The sequence below is a fragment of the Chlamydotis macqueenii genome, chromosome 2 (genome assembly GCF_036417535.1).
Source record: "Chlamydotis macqueenii isolate bChlMac1 chromosome 2, bChlMac1.mat, whole genome shotgun sequence".
NCBI lineage: Eukaryota > Metazoa > Chordata > Aves > Otidiformes > Otididae > Chlamydotis > Chlamydotis macqueenii.
Genome location: NC_141557.1, coordinates 111,522,501 through 111,543,749, shown reverse-complemented (window position 1 = coordinate 111,543,749; position 21,249 = coordinate 111,522,501). Strand labels below are relative to the sequence as shown.

The 21,249-nt window shown below is 39.7% G+C and overlaps 1 protein-coding gene across 1 annotated transcript in view; it reads right to left on the bottom strand.

Moving 5' to 3' along the window:
* The window catches only part of MYOM1 (myomesin 1), an 81,145-nt gene that overhangs the window by 59,065 nt on the left and 831 nt on the right, over positions 1 to 21,249 (bottom strand). Inside the window, exons 2-5 of the mRNA XM_086740678.1 lie at positions 18,003 to 18,491; positions 7,719 to 7,856; positions 3,369 to 3,579; positions 1,469 to 1,626 (exon numbers count right to left, since the gene is read on the bottom strand). Of these exons, the coding sequence (XP_086596804.1) occupies positions 1,469 to 1,626; positions 3,369 to 3,579; positions 7,719 to 7,856; positions 18,003 to 18,430 (935 nt within the window). The 5' untranslated portion in view covers positions 18,431 to 18,491. The remainder of the gene's footprint in view (positions 1 to 1,468; positions 1,627 to 3,368; positions 3,580 to 7,718; positions 7,857 to 18,002; positions 18,492 to 21,249) is intronic.

Here is a 21,249-nt window from a genome sequence, read left to right as displayed (position 1 = left end):
CTAGTTCGCAGTGGGAGCAAAGGCAGATAGCTGAAGGCCTGGTTTAACCACATCAGGCTTTTGGGATATGGTGAATCACAAGCAAAGTGAAAATGGCCCAGCACTCATGTTCTTAGTTAGGAATGAGGATACAGAGCTGGATTACAGCCATGAGGGTAGCTGACCATTCCTTATGTCCAGCTGAGACAAGACCTGAAGGGCTTATCTGGAATCCTCTCTAGGAGGAATGTCATAACAGGGCAGTCGCAACCCTTACACAATGGGAAAAATGTGTCCATGCAGAGCCTGGCTATCGGTTATCGTTGTCTAAGGAGAGAACAAGTGACTTCATGGGCATCAGCTCTGGCCTGATACTGTACCTCTTAGTAGCACTTTTTATGAAGCCCTGAGATTAAGGTTTTTAAGACCTAAATAAACACAGGGTTCATTAAGTAATTCAAGTCGTAAATTGCAAAATATGAGTATTACTTAACAACATGATATAGTAGATATTTTCTGTTGTCTCCACAAATAGAATTAGGACTTATTCCTAATTAATGCTTAATGCTGAACACAGGCTTATTCTTTGTTCATTTTAAAAACAGTCATACATTTTATATGCACAGTCTAGAAGAACCTTTTAAATTAAATAATGAACATCAAATCTCATTTTATGTTTGGAAAAAAAAAAGTTTTTACCTATTATCTTAACAACTTGATGGTATCTGTGTAGCATGAGATAGGTGAGAAAGATCATCTCAATAGATAATGAGAGAGTAAAGCTGCACAAGTCATTTTTAATTAAGCTAAAATCAATTCCAGTCAAGGTAAACTTTAACCCAAGAGTCAAATTAGACCTTCAGCTATGACTAAGAGTATATTTTAGAGTTCTTACAGTAAAGATTTAGTCCAAAGACCATTCAAGTGAATAGAAAGTTTCCAATAGACTTGAAAGATTTCAGAAGATTTGGATGGTCCTGGATCTATCTGCAGTCTTTTACTTCAAATAATTATGATGTGTCTGCTATGAACAGCCTTCATCATGAGATCTCACTTTCATGGAGATTCAGTACTATAACTGCCCAGCAGCCACACAGCTAGTTCTTGACCAAAGCACGCTTTAATGCTTCAGGGGCATTAATGGCATTAGCAGACAACACAGAAGTATTTGGAAAACATTATTTTAAGGATTGTACTAACAGTAAATTCAACTGCTATTTTTCCTTCATCAGCAGACAGAAATAATACATTGGATGTCTCTATGAAAAACAAAATCTATGTAATCCTATTGTTTTTATACAAAGTATTATTTTGCTTTTTAATATTTTGCTTTCTTTTTGTACAAGGTGACTTGAAAAGTGCTTGACAGGCTTCTGTACCTGATTCTTTTAATTGAACTTCTATCTTCCCTGGAAAAATACCACATTCATTGAAATTACTTCAGATACTAGTTATGTGATGGCTTTCAGTGACAGAGATGCAAACTTACCATGTAACACGGGGGGCTGGCCAGCCAGCCACAGAACAATGAAATTTGACATTTTGCTTTTCCCAGATAGTGTGAGAACGAGGCTCGATAACAAACTCAGGAGGATGTAAAAGTTTATCTTGATTCAGCTTTTTGTGGAATGCCTGAGTGTCTTCTAGCTGGAAAATAAACATTTCATTGTAAACACCAGCAGTTGTAAGTGCAAACTATTAATACACAAAAAGCATTTTTTTTTAAAAAGCAGTAAAAAAAATCGTGATTTTTATTTAAAAATCCAGATAGACATACTTAATGTATTTATCTCACCTGGACACAGAAAACAAAGTTTTCATCTTCGAGAAGTTCTCCTTCCAAAATAGCTAGATTTGATTTTACTACTTTTTTTTTTTCCTCTTAAAGCTGTTCTAAGTAAAATAATTTTCCACATTTAGTTTTTTTTTTTTAACACGGAGTGAAAGATTATATAGGTCTGAAACTCAGATGTCTTCTGTACTTTTTCTCTAACGCAAAATTGTGTACTCTAGATCATCTCTGACAGACCTGATCTCAAACCTTTCCTGCTGATGGGATCTTTCCTGCTCCCAGGGTAACTGTTTCAACTGCTTGGCTATCCTCAAAGCTGGAAAAAAAAATCCTAATATACTATAAATCTTGCTTTCTACAAACTAAGCTGTTTATTTTCTGCCTTAACTTTCACATGTATGGAGAATTACTGTTCCCTGTATTAAGGCTATTAATAGAAGACAGCTTTCATAATGCTCTCAATCTTTTATAAACTGCGCAATACCAATTTTCCTTACAATTGCTGTTTCTCAGCTCTGGACAGGTTCTACTTCTCCTCAATGTTCATAAAACAGTAACTACTCATTATCAGAGGCCCAACAGTCTCAACATAATTAAATAATTACCCTCTATGTTTTAATGACAATACTTTTGTTAATACATTCTAGAATGGCATTTGTTTTCATACAACAATGACTGACATTAAGTTGACTGACATTAAATTTGTGATCTTTTACAACTCTCAGATCTTCCAGTACTTCTACCTAACCAAGCATTCCTCGTTTACTTGTTCTTTTCCTTCTGTGTGTAGTGATTTCCATTGGCTGTCATCAAATTTCACCTTCACTGTTTCTCAATTCTTGAGATTATTTTGAATGTTTACCTTGTCCTTCAAAGTGTTCACACCCTTTCCAACCTCACATCATGAGGATATTTTATAAGCATACTGCCAATTCTTCTGCTCAAAACATTAATAAATTTGCTAAATGAAACATTTGTAGTTGATATATTCTGCCAGTCTGGTCATAACATATTCGTAACTATCCTCTGAGTATTATTTTTTAAGAAATTACACAATAATATCAAAGCTACCCACAATCAGAGATTCGGTTCCAGATGTCTTTGGCAATTCCTTCCCTAATTTACACCCTGTGATTAAAACTCTGGGGTAAACACTTTGGACAGTCTTGTTCTCAGGCCATAAAAATTGAGAAATTACCCCATCACCTCCATATTGGCAAGATACATATATTGGCACTTTTCTTCTCTACCAGCAACTGCCTCATCATTCAGCTGAAGGATGCTGTACCATTTAATGAGGTGTGGGTATGACCAAAGAGCGTTCCCCAGCCATGTTCTCCCTCCTTCTCTCCCATCACAACAAAAGTGTTCCTGGTGCCTACCTCAGACACTGAACCTCTTTTCTTATCTACCCGACACCAAGATAACAAGACTTTAAGTCATTGAAGATACTTGCATTGAAAATACTTTGGGTTTTACTGCCACTATGTTTGCCCATGGTGTGAATCAGGGCCCTGTTGTGCTAAATATCTTACAACCACCAAACGAAAAAGACCCACATTGTTTACAGTCTAGGTGTTAATTTGTACTCCTTTACCGTTTTCTTCAGGGCCACTCGTTCAGCAGACTCCCGTATCGCAACCTTCCTTGATTTTTTTTCATGATGTTCCTCTTCAGAAGTTGACTTGGCCACCTTGCTGACACTAACTCCTTCACTTTTGGCAAAAAGGTTCCTCTTGGCAACATATGCAGCACTTTCTTTAATTCTTTCTTCTTCTGTGTCTGTGATCCCACTGATACTCACTTCTCTGAAAGAATTTTTTAAAAGTAGAATCCCATTGGAAAATGCTGAGAACATATTCCATTTATACTTTCTATCAAATTAGCCGACTACAGTGGCCAACAGTCTCTCATAATGTATTTCTGTTATTGCAGTCTCACATGTATTTAAAGAAGAAAGACAGAAAGGTACTACAGAATGAGTATTTCACTGTCTAAAGTTGTGGCCATTTTCAGTAGCTGTCTGTGTAACTATGCCATACACATTTTCTGTTTAACCATTATCCTGCTGTGGTTTTATATCTCTATCACTGTAAAGACATACCCACTGTAAGGCATACCCACAGATCTTCAGTTGTTGACCTATGCTGCAGCACTCATAATAACACTACCAAAGGGGCAAGAGATAATTGTAGCTGTATAGCAATGTCCTAATTTGTAATTTATACAAAAAAAAAAAAACCCACATTACTGTATATCACAAAAAGTTCTCTTTGCTCATAGGAAATTCAATCTTGTAATGTTTGTAGGATGACTCTTCTTCCAAATGTTTTCAGGAAGATGATTAAGGATTTTGTTGAAGCATCCTCCTCAGGCTTTCTACAGAGGCAAGATGCAAAGAATGATTACTCTCAACAGATCCAATCCTATTTCCATACGCACATATGGAAGTACCATTTCAGCCATATATTTTTGGCACTGTCAGGACATTATAGCTGCTATAGTAATGCATGTACACTCAGAGTTCCTTGACTTAAGGAGAAGCATTAATATCCTTCTGCTGAGTTTAGTTACTCTAGGGTAACATTAGATGGCACAATGAAAACAGGTTCTTTTTAAGTTCTTAAGTGCCATCATGCAAGCACTATAGAGAAAGCAGCCTCTGTTTGTTTCCAGAAGGGATTCAAGCACAACCTCACTGTTTTATCATAAAACACTTTCTGCTACTACAAAGCAAAAAGATTAGGAAGAATGATTTTTTTTTCTGTTTTATTTAAGACTGCTAATATTATGCATTTGATAGCACATCTCAACACTCAAGAAAATTTTTATTCAAGCCCACAATTAACTATCCACGCCCTCATCTGTGGGCTGTGAAGTCAGTTCAGTGAGATGTAAGAGAGTCAAGCAGTGGAAAATGCTGTAAACTTAATTATGCATAAAAATTGCTCAAAAGACTAAAAGATTTACTTAGCAGCATACAGCTTTGACCTCCCTCATGTGTTCAAACTCTGCCTTGAACTTTCTGTGTTTCTGGATGCTTTAATGGGATGATCCTTAAAAGTATCAGTGGGATGACTGATCCCCTTCACTTAGGCACATCAGCTCCCACCACAAATATCACCTGAAGCTGCAGAGATATGGCAGAGATTTCTAAAGACAATTTTGAAAACTCCATTCGGTTTAAATGAATCACTGGCATTTTTTCTTCAAAGGCAAGCTGACATTATTTCCTCCTTAATTACAGTAGCTAAGATCTCAGCAAATTCACAGTATGGACCCACTCCTCACGGCATAAAGCATCTTCTAGGAGCTGATGAATATCCTCAGACTAATATAGGACTCAGCCTAGTCAACTGCAGTAGTGGTCCCCGGGTACTTCTGATCAACAGTATTAAATATTTAGATTTGCTAATCATTTCTTCCTGTTATAATCTGCCCAGATCAAAGAGAAACATGTTCCCTGAAACTATGAATGCATCAGAAACAGCATGCAGTACCATTTAAGAACTCATTCTGCAGTCAAGTCTCAGGGGTTTCAGTAGAAAACACTTTTCAAACAGAAGCGATGGGATCAAATCCCAAATGGCAGACACAAAATATTATTTAAAGGGTATCTGCCATCTGCAGTCCTTTGGCATAGGCTTATTAGTAGTTGCAAACAGTTCCGCAAGCCACATCCAGTGTCTTTAGCACCTATGGCATTAAATCAGGCTCTGGATGTTTTATTATCTAGAATACCGGTTGGGTGTCCTTAATTTTATCTTGCAAGGATTAGGCTAGGTGTTTCAGAAGAACAGTTGTGAAGTGAATAATCTAAGCGAGGGAGGTTTTACAGCAGAACCTGAGGGCTCCAAAATAGAATCAAATAATGGAAATGGTGACACGGTGCTGAAGGTCATCCAGCAGCATGGGCAACAGCTCTGATGAACCCACAGAAAGATGACCTTTATAAATAACTATTCCTTGTAAAAGCTATCTGTCCACGGGAAACAACACATCAATTTCACAGGGGAATTTGGGAATGACATATAACATGCACATGGTTCAATGGGCTTCAGCTGTTATCTTACAAACAAAAATAAATATCTGACAGGAATGTGGCATGCAACTTCTGCAGTCTTGGCATATGGTCGTGAACATTATACCAACAGAAAAAAAGCCTAAAACAGATACCCAAACCATTTCATGACATGTTGAGTTGGGCACCCTAGCAATCATCATATGCCCTTTTTATATTTTTAACTAATTTTTTTTTTAAATCTATTTGAGTCATTTCAGTGGCACAAAAGCACACATAGCTTCCTGAGTTGCCATGTGCAAAAAGTAAGATTGATACAAACAACAGGAAGAAGAAGAATAGTAACAACAATGTAAGAATCTGACAGTATCTTCTAATGTAGGATCCCAAAGTATTGCAGACACAAATAAATGAATCTACACACCGTCACACTGAACTAGATATTACTGCATTCATTTTATAAAAAAAAAGTAAAATAAAAAAAAAGATTATTTGTTAAGATGTTAACATGATATGTTAGGATCACACAGCTAAGGTCATCATCCAGGAGTGCTAGCCATCAGTCATGATTTTCAGCTACTGACTCACACTATAAATTTTACTTTTGTAGACTCTAGACACAATAAAAAGGGAGGATATTTGTGTCTGAGGGCATGGGAAACAGATGACGGTGAATTGCAAATGTATTGCTACATAAGCAGAAACACTGGGTGAAGCGCAAATGTAGTGAGAAACCTTGAAAATATGTTAACACAAGTTTTGTGAGGCACATTTATGTATTTCTGTCACAGAAGATATATCTGAAACCCTGAAGAATTTATGTCAAAATGCAACAGCGTGCACTTCTGAATGTTGATTGGATCAAAGAGCAGTGAATCTGACACAGAAATGTACAAGGGGTGAGAAAAAATATTACTCCAGGATAGTGGGAGGGAATTAATAAAAAACAAAACTGCTGATCTCATCACAAAAGCATCACAAATGCTCAAAAGACCATCTCCCACTGACAAGATGGAACTCAGTTTCACGTGAAAGCACAAGTTTGGACACGAAGCAGAAGTGATATTGGGTGTTGAAAAGCAGTAAACAGAAAAGCACTGGCTCCCAGAAACAGCTTGGAAGTATCCCAAGAAAATGCTGTGCTGCAGAAGAAAGACAGGTTGAAGGAAGACTTCTGTTCAACTGCAGGTGGGCAAGAAATTTTTCTCCTGGCCTCCAATCAGGAACCAGTTTCCCCTGGCACACCCCTGTATGTATTAATCTGAACAAATGACTATGCTCAAACTGAAAGAGCCTCCTAATAAAATCAGTATGTCATACCCCCAAAAAGGCCGGAGGCCTTGCTCGTGCTGGTTCTGGCTTCTACATAAAGTTCACATTCAGCTTTACAGAGGACACCACTGCAGTAAGACATATTACATCAATAAATACCACCAACACGTGAGATCAGTATGAATCATTATGATGATTTGAGAAAGTATTTGGTTTCATTCCAAGTTTTCCCCGTGCCAGGACAAAACATTAACACATCGCTTCATTGTTTCTATGTTTAATGATTGGTAAGAGACACTGAATTACAAAACAAGTCTTCAAACCAAGAGAATAAGCTAAATAATGTGGACAACATGCTTGTCAGTTTCCAGTAAACAGGGCTATAATTATATCTTAATTTCACAGAAAGTGGCCCTGGCGACGTGTTAAAAACAAAGCCCAGACCTCTAGGTTCATTTGTCCTGGCTCTGGATGCTCAATATCTGATTTTCTGCTAGTCAGTTGACTTGTCTTTGCCTTGTTATCACTCATGTGAAGTGCAAACAATCACTTTGAGATACAGGAGTTTTTTAAAATATTAATGGATTTGTTATTTTATAATTTGTTAATAAAATGTCAGAAATAAGATACCAAACAAAAGGAAAATGAACATACCGTCCTGTGAATATGGGCACTGAGTAGTCTATGGCTTCATTCTCTTTGTCCTCAGATACCAAATTCTGTTTTGCTCTCTTTGCTTTGGGACTCATCTTATAGGATTGATCTTCAATCATTAAATTGGAGTCTTTCAGTCTGAAATAAAAATAATCCTGTTACATTCAGAAAAATAAAGTTGTTAAGGAACACTCCAAAATACTATTAAAGTACTATAAATTTTTCCTCTCTCTTGTTTGACAAGCAAGAAGATATCTTTTTAATAGCCATGTCTTCAGAGTTATTAAACACACAAGTAAATGCACTTTTGACAAACTCATAACTACAAATATAGCACTGACACCCCTTGATATTAAATCTAAATAGAGAGAATAATCAATATACCTGATAGCAATGCACATTTACTAGCTTCTTGGTTTGGGACTCGGAGAGTTTGTATCCCCAGATTTGGCAGATCCTGAAGTCACTGAGACTACTGAGTAATTCTGAAGGTTGTGTCTGAACTCATAACATCTTCATTTCCAAAATTTATGGTCCTGAAATTGTCTAGTCCCCAACCAAAATGTTGATGTGCAAATATATTCAAAGTAATAACACCTTTAAGTGTCTCTACAGAAATTGTAGGGCAGCCTATTGCTCAGTAACCAGTGTTGCTATTCCCACTGCTCTCCTGTACCACCCCACCGAAAGCAGAGTTGTGTGAAGTGATGCCATGTAACATAGCACAGGTAGATGGAGAGTAAGTGGAAAGAAAGAAAACTAAACCAAAGAAAGACTTCCCCTTCCCACCAGCCTGGGAGGGATTTTGAAGAGTATGAAGCATATTTGAGGCAGTCATTCTGGGTTCATTTTTAACAAGCTTACAAATTGTGTTAACGAAGCTCCAAATACCTCCCTCCTCCTTTCCAAAATCAACACAGCATCTCTAACTCTCAGATCTACGTCTTACAGCTGGAATATCCTAATTAGCTGCCAGTCTTGTATAAATACCTGAAGTGTCTATTCATCTCTGTCTCAGAATCATCAAGGGAAATCATATGCAAGTCTGCTTCTGCTCTGGAGGTTTGTCCACACAGCATAAGCATACCCCTGTGCACAGATACAGGAGCAGAACTAAGGCAAGTGGTTTCTCAGCAAGGTTCCTTAGCCCAGACACGTACCACTAACACGGCTAACCTGCTTCCCATGCCTTGGGTAGCTTACACTGGTGTCTCTACGCAGCATGCTGTACACATATAATCAGAACTGATGCTAGCACTGGGCCCCTGAGAACGTTACACGCGTATAATGTGAGATGACAGATCCATACTTGGGCTAATGTTCTCCTTAGGCTGCAGCCCTGCGAAAGTACCAAGCTCCAGAGGTGCCACCAAAACAAGTCGTATCAGAAAGAGTGCTTAATTTCCAAAATATGTGTTAATAATCTATCCATGTGCAACTGTGTGTGTGAGATCACCGGTGTCCAGTTTCATTCTCCCATCTTTCCTTCCTTCGTTTCTTTGTGCCCGTCCCTTTGCTTAGACTGAGTTCTCTCCCTACATAGTGCCTGTTAAATCAGTCTTCCATTCTCTAGCTCTCTTAATGGCTTTTTTAGTGTCATCCCTTCCCCTTGTCCATCTATTTCCTTGCCTGAACCTCACATCCCCTCCGACATCTGCTTTCCAGTCCTCACTTCTTTGCCCTACCACTCCCAAAATCGTCAGTAAGAGTTTCCCTTCCTTTCTGCTTAGTCCTCATCTCATCAGATTCAACTGTAATCTGCTCACCCAGCATTGCAGTAAGGCAGATGTCTCCTCTGTGCTGCCTGGGTGCCCACTTTATAGCCACCATCACCATGCCTACAGCACCACAGCCAAGAAATGCTTCGTACAGGGGGTAAAATAAAAAACTTGCACCAGTTCTCCTTCCTTCCTTCCTCCCTGGTACCCTGTACACAAAAGCACAGCCAGAGAGGGGCTGGGGCACACACCGCAGGGCTAGGGCCAAGGGTTTACCACGGTAGATTGCACTGGGTCAGCCAAAGCATGGACCAAGTCTACAGACAGGCTATCTGTGCAAGGGTCTGATACCAGGCACTGCCCAAGGCAGCTAGGCAAGGAGTCCAAGGGAGGTGGATCCAACTTTAGGGACAGAAATCCAAGCATAAATCAGTTGGGAACAGTCCAGGCAGAGCAAAATAAAAGTGAAGAGAAAGACAATGTATGCAATAGCCTTGCTCCTGGGTTGGGCAATGATGTGGTACAATCACTATGGCCAACCACAAACACATTGCGAGAAATCATCATCAAATAAGTGTTGAGAAACACCAAAGGCAAAGTACTTAAATTATTTTTCACAAATGGACTGTAAGGAGATGCAGGTTTTACTTTGCAGGTGACTTTTACTCCTGTTCTATTTTAAACTGGGACAAACCTGGAATTTTGACTCTGACTGCCACAAGATTTCCTAGGGGCTTTAGGCTGAACCAGGCCACTTGATGCCTGGTTGTTTCCAGATTGTTGGTTGGTTTTTTAATAACTCCAAGTTTTTGAAGTTGAATATTTCACCTTTGTTTTTTTCTGCCTTCCACAGGTGACTTTAACCAAAATATCCCCCAAGTCTTTCAGATTAATGCCAGGGATCTCCATCACAATGGAGCCTGAGAAACAGGGATGGAACTGAGTTTTACTGAGGTATGACAAATAGGATAAAAATACTGTATGATGGCACAGATGGTTCCCACTCTCTCCTGAGTTTTCAACACCACATATCTCTTGATCGAAGCACCTTTCGCTGCAGCCACTTGATTATTTTCTGGATTACTATTCCTGGATCCTCCATGTCATTGCATCCTTTGATTGGCACAGTGAACAGCCCTTATGTGTACGTGCTCCGGACCAGGAAAGCACCTTTCTAGATGCCTTTTCCTCTATTCTTTCTCTGGAAGGGGCAGCTGCAGCAAGAGTCATTGTGCTGTCTTCTAAGAGCAAGGATTGTGTCACAATTCTTTATCACGGTACAGAAGAAGGAGCGAGCACTCGGCTATCAAAAGCACAGATGATAACTGTGAGCTGAATAACAGATCTATGTGGACCCTGTAATTGTTTGCCTTCTCAGATTGCTAACACGACACTCAGATGAATTTACTTCAGTCATTTGTTCTTCCAAAAACTTGACCTGGACCAAGCAGGGCCCCAGTGAGAACTGTTTCACTGAATAATGCTGAGGGTGATTTTAGACCACTTTCCTATTCCAGCAATGGTCAAGAGCACGTAAAAATAAAGCTTAGGTAGAGAAACACCTATGTTGACAAGTCCTTTCGGGTTCAAGCAAAGGCCTAGGGACATCTTGAGACAGAGGTTGCGTCCTGGTTGTAGCAGTAAACTTACAATTCTTTAATATAGGAAAATAGTGCCTTCTTTGAACCTGGTCTAACCTGTGACATTATAACCTCTTTTGTGCTTACCTGCCACTGTATGTGAAAAATAGTGAAAAACTTCCTTCTTCACTCTCCACACATCTTTCACTTCAGCATTATATGCCCATGTTTGCCTTCTTCCTAAGGTAAGAGCCCCAGTGTCTTACCTTCTCCCAGCAGAAGGTATTCCACACCTTCCCTATTCTTCTTGTTAATCTCAGACACTTTTCTAGCTTCAGATTGTACTTTTTGAGACGAGATGACCAGAACTGCACCCAATACTTCAGCTATGACCATAACCTGGATTAACCCACTGACACACCCTGCTTTCTGTTTTGTTTTCACTTCTTCTCACAGCTGCTCTGAAATTTCTAATTGCTTCATGACCGCATCAGAGCATCCAGCTATTTTCAGAAAGAAATCTAGATTTACTTCAAACTCTTTTTTTTTTTTGGAATATCTCTGCATAAATCAAGAGTGGAGATGAATAAATTTTAAGCAGTAGAAAATGTTTCTCCTTTCCAAATCCTTCTATCTTTTGCTTCCATTCAGGCAAAGCTATATGGAGGCTAGTGCAAACACATATTCAAATGGAGCTCTTTGCATGGGAAAACAAATTGGTCACTACTTCTGTCATGAGGTTTATTTCCTTCTTTTCCTTTCTTGTTATTACTCTTTCTTCTTGTCCAACATAAAAACCCAAGCCTGCCTACAATCAGTATTTAGGTAGCCTAAAGGAGGACTCTGTTTTCTTGAATCAGATTCTAAAAACTTGCCCTTTATTTTAAAATGTTCCAACCTTTTACCTGATATGTGGAACAGAATCTCCTTGGAGGAGAAGAGCAGGGTATCAGTGCTCTCTAGTTTCACAGGGAGGAACAGTACCGTGACCTTTTAACAGCTTTCAGCCTCATTTGATCTGCCCAGCTAGCGTATGTATGCTTTTTTCCAGGTCAGATACTATCTGTACCGCCTTATCAAAGCTGGTGACTCAAGATTAGTGTCCTCATTTCTTGATGGTTTTCAGCATATTAAAATATCAATTCAAGCATTAGGAAAGAAGTAGCTGCTGGAAAGAGAGCCTGGAAAATGCCTCTTGGCTAACGGAGCTCCTCCGGCAGGTACAGCTAGTACAGCTATTGTGTGTACCAAATGCATCCCTGTTTGCTGTTGGAATAAAGTGAGAGAGACAGATGCAACAAAAGCATGCTAAGGACAAAACACATGATTTTCCAGAGGTCTAAATGAGCTTACAGGTGCCTTGTCATGTGAGGGTGGAATAACTAAGGAATAGGATGTTGTGGTCCGCTCCTAGAACACATTTCTACATCTACTGTGTGTACAGACTCTCTTTGTGCAGGGTGGGAAACCTGTTCCTTCAAGACAGGAGCAAGGGCAGTGCCAATACATCTTATATGTAAGAGTACATATAAGTGAAAAGCATTTGACACTGTCCTGCACAGCATCCTTGTCTCTAAACTGGAGAGACATGGATTTGATGGAGGGTCCACTTAGTGGATAAGGAACTGGCTGGATGCTGCACTCAAAGACATATCATCAACGGCTCAATGTCCAACTGGAGACCAGTAATGAGTGGTGTTCCTTAGGGATCGGTATTGGGACTGGCCCTGCTTAACATCTTTGTCAGTGACGTGGACAGTGGGATAGAGCGCACATTCAGCAAGTTCACCATCGACACCAAGCTGTGTGCTGTGGTAGACATGCCGGAGGGAAGGGATGCCATCGAGGTGGACCTTGACAGGCTGGACCTCACAAAGTTCAACCAGGCCAAGTGCAAGGTCCTGCACATGGGTCGGGGCAATCTCAAGCACACATACAGGCTGGGTGGAGAATGGATTTAGAGCAGCCCTGAGGAGAAGGACTTGGGAGTGATGGTGGACGAGAAGCTCAACACAAGCAGGCAATATGCGCTTGCAGCCTAGAAAGTCAACTGCATCCTGGGCTGCATCAAAAGAAGCGTGGCCAGCAGGTCGAGGGAGGTGATTCTGCCCCTCTGCTCTGCTCTTGTGAGCCCCCACCTGGAGTACTGCATCCAGCTCTGGAGCTCCCAACATAAGAAGGACATGGACCTGTTGGAGTGAGTTGAGAGGAGGGCCATGAAGATGATCAGAAGGCTGGAGCACCTTTCCTATGAGGACAGGCTGAGACAGTTGGGGCTGTTCAGCCTGGAGAAGAGAAGGCTCCAGGGAGATCTTATAGCAGTTTTTCAGTACCTAAAGGTAGCTTATAAAAAAGATTGGGAAAAACTCTTCAGCAGGGCCTGTTGTGATAGGATGAGGAGTAATGATTTTAAAATATAGAGAGGTAGATTCAGATTAGACATTAGCAAAAAAAAAAATTTAACAGTAAGGGTGTGGAACTCTGGAACAGGTTGCCCAGAGAGGTGGTAGATGCCCCATCCCTGGAAACATTCAAGGCCAGGTTGGACAGGGCTCTGAGCAACCTGATCTAGTTGGAGTTGTCCCTGCTCCTTGCAGGGTGGTTGGACTAGATGGCCTTTAAAGGTCCCTTCCAACCCAAACCATTCTATGGTTCTGTGATATCTGAGAGTAAGACATCAAAACAAAATCTCTGTTTGTGAGTTTCAGTGGCCCTACACAATGCTGTTGGTTTTAGTTCCTCTGTTGGGATAGAGGGAAAAGCTAATAGTGGCTCTCTGGTTTTTACATCTCTACAGGACAGTACCTGTGCCTTTAGCATTTACAGTCACCCAACTCCCAATTCAGTGACTCTACTGAGAAACTAAGAAAATGCTAGCATTGATATTTAACGGTTGGACTCAATGATCTTAAAGGTCTTTTCCAACCTAAATGATTCTATGATTCTGTTAATCTACTCACTGCAAAGAGGAGATAGTGGTTTGACAAACTCAGTTAAAGGAGAGGGAAAAAAAAAAAAAAGGATTTTTACAAGAGAGCTCTTTAAAGCTAGCCTCTGAAGACACGAAGTGCTCTCTGGTGACTATATTCATTTTAAGTTGCTGACAGATTTGTCATGGGTGCAGGCAATATTGCTGGCAATAGTCATGCTGTTCCCTAGCACAGCTTCCACAACAAATTCTTTTAAAGGGGAATTGTTTCCACATAGCAATCTCATTAAAATAATTTCCATGCCTGGCTATGATGTTTGCAAGCCCCCTTCTTAACCCTCACCTATAACAAACCAAATGATGAGCAGTGGCACTAGGGATCTCAAGATTACGGTCTTCTCATGTTTCTTAAACTGTATTATTTACTCAGCCCTGTCCTGATCCTGAGTACAATATTGCTCAGAAAATCATTCACTGCTACTGTCTGGCAGCCTAATTAATTGCAAGTTAGCAAGGCACCTCTCTTCTGTTTGACTGAGTCTCCTGAATTGTGCCATGTCTTCTTTGCTATTTCACTTCACCTGTAAAATATATGCAAATGTGGCAATATATGCCACACCAATAACTTCTGTTTTCTCTCTAAGCAATTTCTGACCCACTTGGTGGCAGATAACCTCTCTGTGACACAACGGGATTATCTCATGCTCCTGGCTATGGAAAAGCAGTGCAAGTTTGAGCAAAGGCAAATGACTAAGCTTCCAAAAAAAGAGGTAAATGGGTCTAATCCAGCAGTCCCATTTGACAAGCCTGTCGTGCTATAAGCAGCTTTGGCAGACTTGACTCAAAGGTTCTCAGAAGCACATGAAGGATGGAGCAGTGCGGTGGGAAGAAGGTTGTCCCACAGGAGACAACCTGCACACGCTGGCAGCCCCTACAGTTGGGACCAGGAAGGGGACAAGTAGCCACAACAACGGCCTTTGGGAGAGAGCTGCCACCCCTCACCTGTACAGACCTCGCTCCTTGGGGGAAGCAGCACATCCCCACTCCTCCTGGCTGTGCAGAGGCCAAAGAAGCAGCATAGGGCTAAAGACGGCCCCGCAAGCTGGAAGGGAGGGCTAGGTGTGAAGTGGGAACTCGCTTTCTTTCAGGAGCCCAGGTTTTTGCAGCTTTGGCAAACTGCAATCAGCAAAGCTGCAAGCTTCCATACTTGCTCTCAGTTTTGCCCATTTTCATGTCTCTCCTTTTACTTCTTCAAGCTGTCATGGTGTGAACAAGACTTGAAATATGGGGAAGGGACAGTCCACTTGCAAACAGAGTCATGTTTGTCCTCATGAGAAAGCAAGCTGCAGCTCCTTCAAGCTTTTTATGTCCATGCTCTGGGCATGTTTTCCACTCAAGCGAGGCTCCAACGTCAGGGAATCGGATTCAGGTCAAGGTCTTGCAGGTTACCTAGTCCCTAGTCCCATGATAAATTCCTCACATAGCACTAACTGCATGTCAAAACTGTTGCTTTATGAACACTCTGTTCTGTATGGTGGCTACAGAAAAGGTTGAGACATAAATTTTGCAAGTATAGTAAAGTTTAGCAGAAGCTTTCTTAGATAAAAATAAGAAGTAACCTGAATAAAAGTTTAGTTTTTTAATAGTATACTTTTCCTGTTGGACTTAATGAGGTTTATTCACAAAACTATATCATGATACATAAATGTAGATTTGATGTGAAAATCCAGTGATACACAATAATCAATTGTTAGCTGAAGAATTTTATCTAGATTTGGATTCATGTGTTCATTCAGGTTTCAAGCAGCCACCACTGTTGTAGGTCATTCAGATACAGCATCTCAATTCAGGGCTCCTTCTACTTTTTGAAAATTGAAAGCTTTTGAAAACTTTTTTTTTTTTTTTTTGCTACACCATTCCATTCATACAGATGAAATCAGAAAGTCTTTTATTTGCTCTTTTTTTTTTTTTAGTAACATTTTTTTGTCTTCACATTATCCCTTGAAGTACTTTGGGCTATCTGGGGAAGATAGTACAAACTTGGAAAGAATTACTTGAAATTGGCACTACATTTAACCATATAGTCACAGTATTTGTTCTGCTTCACGTCTTGCAAATTGCAGCAAAATGCACTGCAAAAACCAAATAAATGCCAACATAAAGGCCACATTAACCACAGAATTATGTTAAATACTGATATTATCATTCAGAACCGTATTCTCTCATGTATTAAGTTTTGTGCAAGGGACATTTAAATTGAGTAGGTCTACTTTCCTGAGTCCTAGTCTTACATAGTAGCACTGAGTTTCTCAAACCTCCAACTCAGGGATAGGATTACAGAAAAAAAACGAATTTACAGCTGAGACATTCTTATCTCTGGCTACCAGGATAGTATATCAATCTGTTGGCAACTCTTGTACTACAGAGTGACTTGGAAGTATCACCAAATATACTATTTTAAAGCAAAAGCTATTGTCTCAAACAAAGCCTCAGGGAACCTGGAAATGTTTTAAGTTCTCTCCCAACTAAGCAATTCCATTTCCTTTAATATTACTTTGCTGACTGACTTTAGAGTTCTTCTTGGTGAGAATATACAGGTTTCAGAAGAAACTCGTCTGACAAACCAGAGTAACTGGGAGTCGGAAGAAGGTTTTTTACAATAATTTTTTGCAACTTCAAGTAATGTTCCCATTGCTTATAGGAATGTTTTCTATAAGAAGGAGGAGGCTTTAGGTTAGCGTTAGCAACAGCGTGTAGGCACAGCTGCATCACTGCAGAAATTTGGAATATCTTCCCCTACCCACCTCTCTCTGGAAACATAATTCCCAGTCCCAGAATCTCCAGTTTGCTTCCCTTCATCAACAGGCTATAAAAGAGCTTCTTGCTGCTCTACTCAGTGGTTAATTATTTGCACAAGTGAAATTGTTTCAACAGCAAAGACTGGATTTTACCCAGCCCAAGACAGTCAAGTAGTTGCCATTCATCTGGGCTCTAATGGCCAGAGGTTCAAATTCCTGAACAGACCCTGGCAAATAGACTTGACCCTGAGCTTCTTGAAAGTCAAGTGAAGGCTCTAATCACAAAGTATTGTCTACTGTGGTACAGGTAGTGGTTTTGGCCAAAATTCCATCTTTAACCTCAATCCTTCAAGGATATGAAATTTTCAAAATTTAAATTTTCTGATGGACAAGTCTTGATCAGTTCTGCTAATACTACTCTAAATTTTATATTTATATAACAGCGAGCAGATATTTTGGGCTATAATTTGATGATTATTTCCTCTACTGCTAACAGCTGCTCTAATCTTACTTTAATGCGCCCCTAATTTCTGTAAATCTCTGAGATACATGCAAATAATGTAAGGCTGTAATATCTAAAATATTCTGCTAATGTAATTGCTTAAGCAATATTTATTATCTTAATTAAACAAAAAAAACATGGTAGCTAAGCATAGCTGCTCTTCTAGTGCAAGATGAACACTTCAGGGTATTCCTACTTTGGAAATAGTATGCCTCAGCCAATATACAGTGTGAAAATTTTAATTTCTTGAATCACTTTGATGAAAGTGAAACCATTGGGCCAAAGAAGAATTGTTTAATGATATATGGACACGTCAGCTCAAACTTGTGTGAACAGCCCTACGTTCTTAGACTGATCCAATCTGGTTGGATGAGAGCCAGCCTCAAACCAAAAGCTATCTCAACATTGCATATTAAATTCAGCTCTGCTAATATGGCTAAACAACTTGGAAGGCGAGGTGGCTCATGCCTAACTACTTTGAAGCGAGAGCATGTCATCATTCAGCTGCCTCAGCATTGCCAGTGCTTTTTTTGTGCCAATCCAACAATCACACATGAATTAGTTCAACCAACTAAGCTGACCGCAGTCCTTCCCATTGCCAAAACCAAAGGAAAAGAGCAAGCCTGGAAAATATATAAACACCAAGTTACAGAGACAGTTTCTGTGGAAGAGGAGGAGAGTTTTGCTATTGATTTCAATGCAAGGTGGTTGGACATTTTTGTTTTGGGAATATTATTTCAAAGATGGATTTGCTTACCCAAGACTGTAGGCTTCAGATCCCAGCCTGTAGGCTGCAGCCAGCTTGTTGATGGATTCAGATCCACGGCTATAGGCAGCTGAGCTCTTGCTGAGGGATTCAGAATCAAGACTGTAGGCAGCAGATCTTTTACTTTGTGCAGCAGAGTGATCGTAGGCTGTAGATCCATAGCTGTAGGCTGCTGACTCAAGGTCATAGGCTGAAGAGCCATGACTATATGCTGCTGAAGAGTCAAGGCTGAAGTCTGCTGCAGATGCATGGCGGTAGGCTGCAGAGCCCCTAGCATAAGCTGTAGATCCTTGAGCGTAGACAGCAGATTTGCTCTTTGTTTCCTTTTGGTACTGGCTTACAGTCGATTGCAGTGCTTTATGGCGGTACGCACGGTCATAGTGCTCATGGTGTCTTTGGTAGAAAGGTAAAGACATCATGCGTGTCTTCTAATTTTGTTTTTACTGCACGTTTCTGAATGTAATTATAACAGGACAGTGTCTGAAACAGATCAAATGTCAAATAAATTCCTGAGTTAGCATACAAATAATACAGAAAATAGAAGCTAACATAGGACATAAAACTTCAAAAATCTAAAATCAAATGCAATAAATTTAGGGTTATATTTTTGCCGTGCTTCTTAGACTTTAAGATAGGTTCATATTTAAGTTTCAAGACACTGATATGTCATTCATCAGGAACAGAAAATCTTGCACTATTGTGTACGTCCATTTGTAGTTGGCCTTCCTGTTACTGCAAACTATTGAAGCTTTACGTGCTCAACTCTCTGCTCATTACTGCCAACTAATGAAATTTTATGTGCTCAGCTTCTTCAGAGATAGTGTAAATTTTTTTTTGTTAAATTACAAAAGAGAGAATAAAGCAATCAATTCTTTTAAAATGCATGAGCAATTCCAATAAGGCTATTCAGTACTTTGCAAATGGAAATTAAAATATATGAACACTTTTGTAATAAAATTTTCAGATTGAATTTAATGTTCCATTTAATATTTTAACAGTCAATTAAAAACATTAAGATTGAGAATGATGGCACTTTTTTTTCTGTAAATATGCATTCAATTTATTATTTTGTATGTTATACCAGAGATCCATATTTTTACTGTTTAATAGGGATGCAGTCTGTATGCAATGACTGAAATAATATGCTCGTGAGTCCGAATGACATATTTTTTTTAACCTAGAATGTCATGTTCAAGATTGTCAAGAAACTTCCTCCAAAAAATATCCCTCTCTAAGTTTTACTTTGCACAGTCATCAATAGATTGTCCTGCAGTCACTCAGAGAAGGAAATCTGATCAGGTGAGAGGTAGTTCCCCTTTCCAAATGCGATGAGGGTTGAGTGCAGAAAGGATTTCCCTTGGGTCTTTTTCAGCTGGCAATTCATTCTTTATTTTGTAATTGTTTTATTTTGCTGTTATTAAAACTGACATTTTCTTCTCTGACGTGCAGACTTGCCTCTACTAATCCTTGTGATAACCTTTCTTTCTCTTATCACTGGGATTAGGCTTCCAACATGGCCAGGACTGTCCCTGAAGAGGTGCATGCTTATGAATAGAAACGAGCTACAATGGGGTAATGTTTAGAATAATTTAAAGATCCCAAGATGATGGTGAGAGGTGTTTGTTTGGATTTTTTAAATATTGCTCATAACAATAGGAGACTCATTCCACTTCTGGTTTGTTCATGTTAATGAAACAACTTATCTGATGTTCTGAAAGAAAATGCACTTACAGAGCTGGACTGTAATCTCAATTTCATTAAAATCAAGGGTTTTTTCCCATGATCTTTATGCTGCCTAGTTTTCAATCCTTGTCATTTTCTTTAGTATTATGTTCTTAGAGTGTGCCAACAAGATTGCAAACTGTTCTCTTTGATAGCTGCTCGTGTACTCACCCAGACTGAAGCAAATTAGGAAAAAAAAAAACCCCAATGTTTCAGGGCTCTCTCAAGGGAACTGCTCTTTGTGTGATAACAGAATAGATCACTTGTTTGAAGGAAGTCAACAAGAAAGTAAGAAGGTCATTCAGAAGGAATTGCTGATATCCTGTCCATAGTGAAACTATGACTTCAAGGAGACCAGTTTATCCATTTACTTTATTTCTATCTGAGGAAGAGGGAGGAATGGCAAAGAACATTAGCTTTTTGTTCTCTAAGGCAAAAACTGATGTTCCTTTTTGATTCCCTTGTTTTTCCTATTGGCTGTTTTTTCATGTAAGTCTAAAGAACGCAACTATTCTATCTAGTATCCTTGTTTCTGATCTCTATCAATATTTTGTGTTGCTATTTATTTCACTTTGTTGGCTTCCAGCAGTAGGTTGTTCCTCTTAATTTCCCTAGTTTCAGAATATTTCTTTTCCATTTCCCTTGATTGCTTTCTCTCTCAGCTCCGCAGAGACAGGTTTACGGTCTGCAAGCCACTGTGATCTCTGCTGAGCAAAGTTAAGGCGTACAGATGAGTCTTATTTTGCACACTGAAAGGGAAAGAACATGAGAACATCCTGTTTTCCTTCTGTAGAGTACTACAGTTGTCTCCCTTCGTCTTCACTTTATTTGCAGTGTTGGCTAGCTTCGTCATGGTTACAACAGCCACAATGCTAACAGCCGTTCAGTCCTGTCACTCAGGGATTCCCACAACCCGCTAGGCTTCACAGTAAGGAAGGTGATCCAAAAGTATAAAACACTACAAGTGTTGCCCGTTAAGGAGAAGTTAAATAAGGCATTTCATTTACATCTTATCAGAGGAGAAGAAGAAGCAGCGGACTTCAAGTCAGCATATTTAAAATGTACAAAAGCAACCTTTTTCATCCCAACATAAAAGGTCTGGACCTTGCTGTCCTCAGGAGTAAGAGGAGGAGTCTGTGGCAGGAGTAAGAGCTAAGGCAGTAAGGCAGGAGCTGGGCAGGAAGCAGCTCTCCTGGTTCAAGTCAAAGGCCAACTCTGACTCATGCCATATAAGAGGAAACTCCTTTTATAGGTATTTTGTCACGTTATGAGTTGCGGTTTAGGTTTCCCCTGAAACTTCAAGCATTACTCACAGGTCAGGACCCATTAGTTACTCTAGACTGATCAGATATAGTAGTCTGACGCTCTTGGAGATGACAAGAAATTCTGAACCTTGTGAGGATTTTGCTTCTATTATCAGACTGACTCCCATCTCTTAAGTTTTATAAAATTCATGCTACCTGCACCTACTTAGTTTACGCCCACTAATCAGCTCTCTTTAGCATAAGGGCAACAC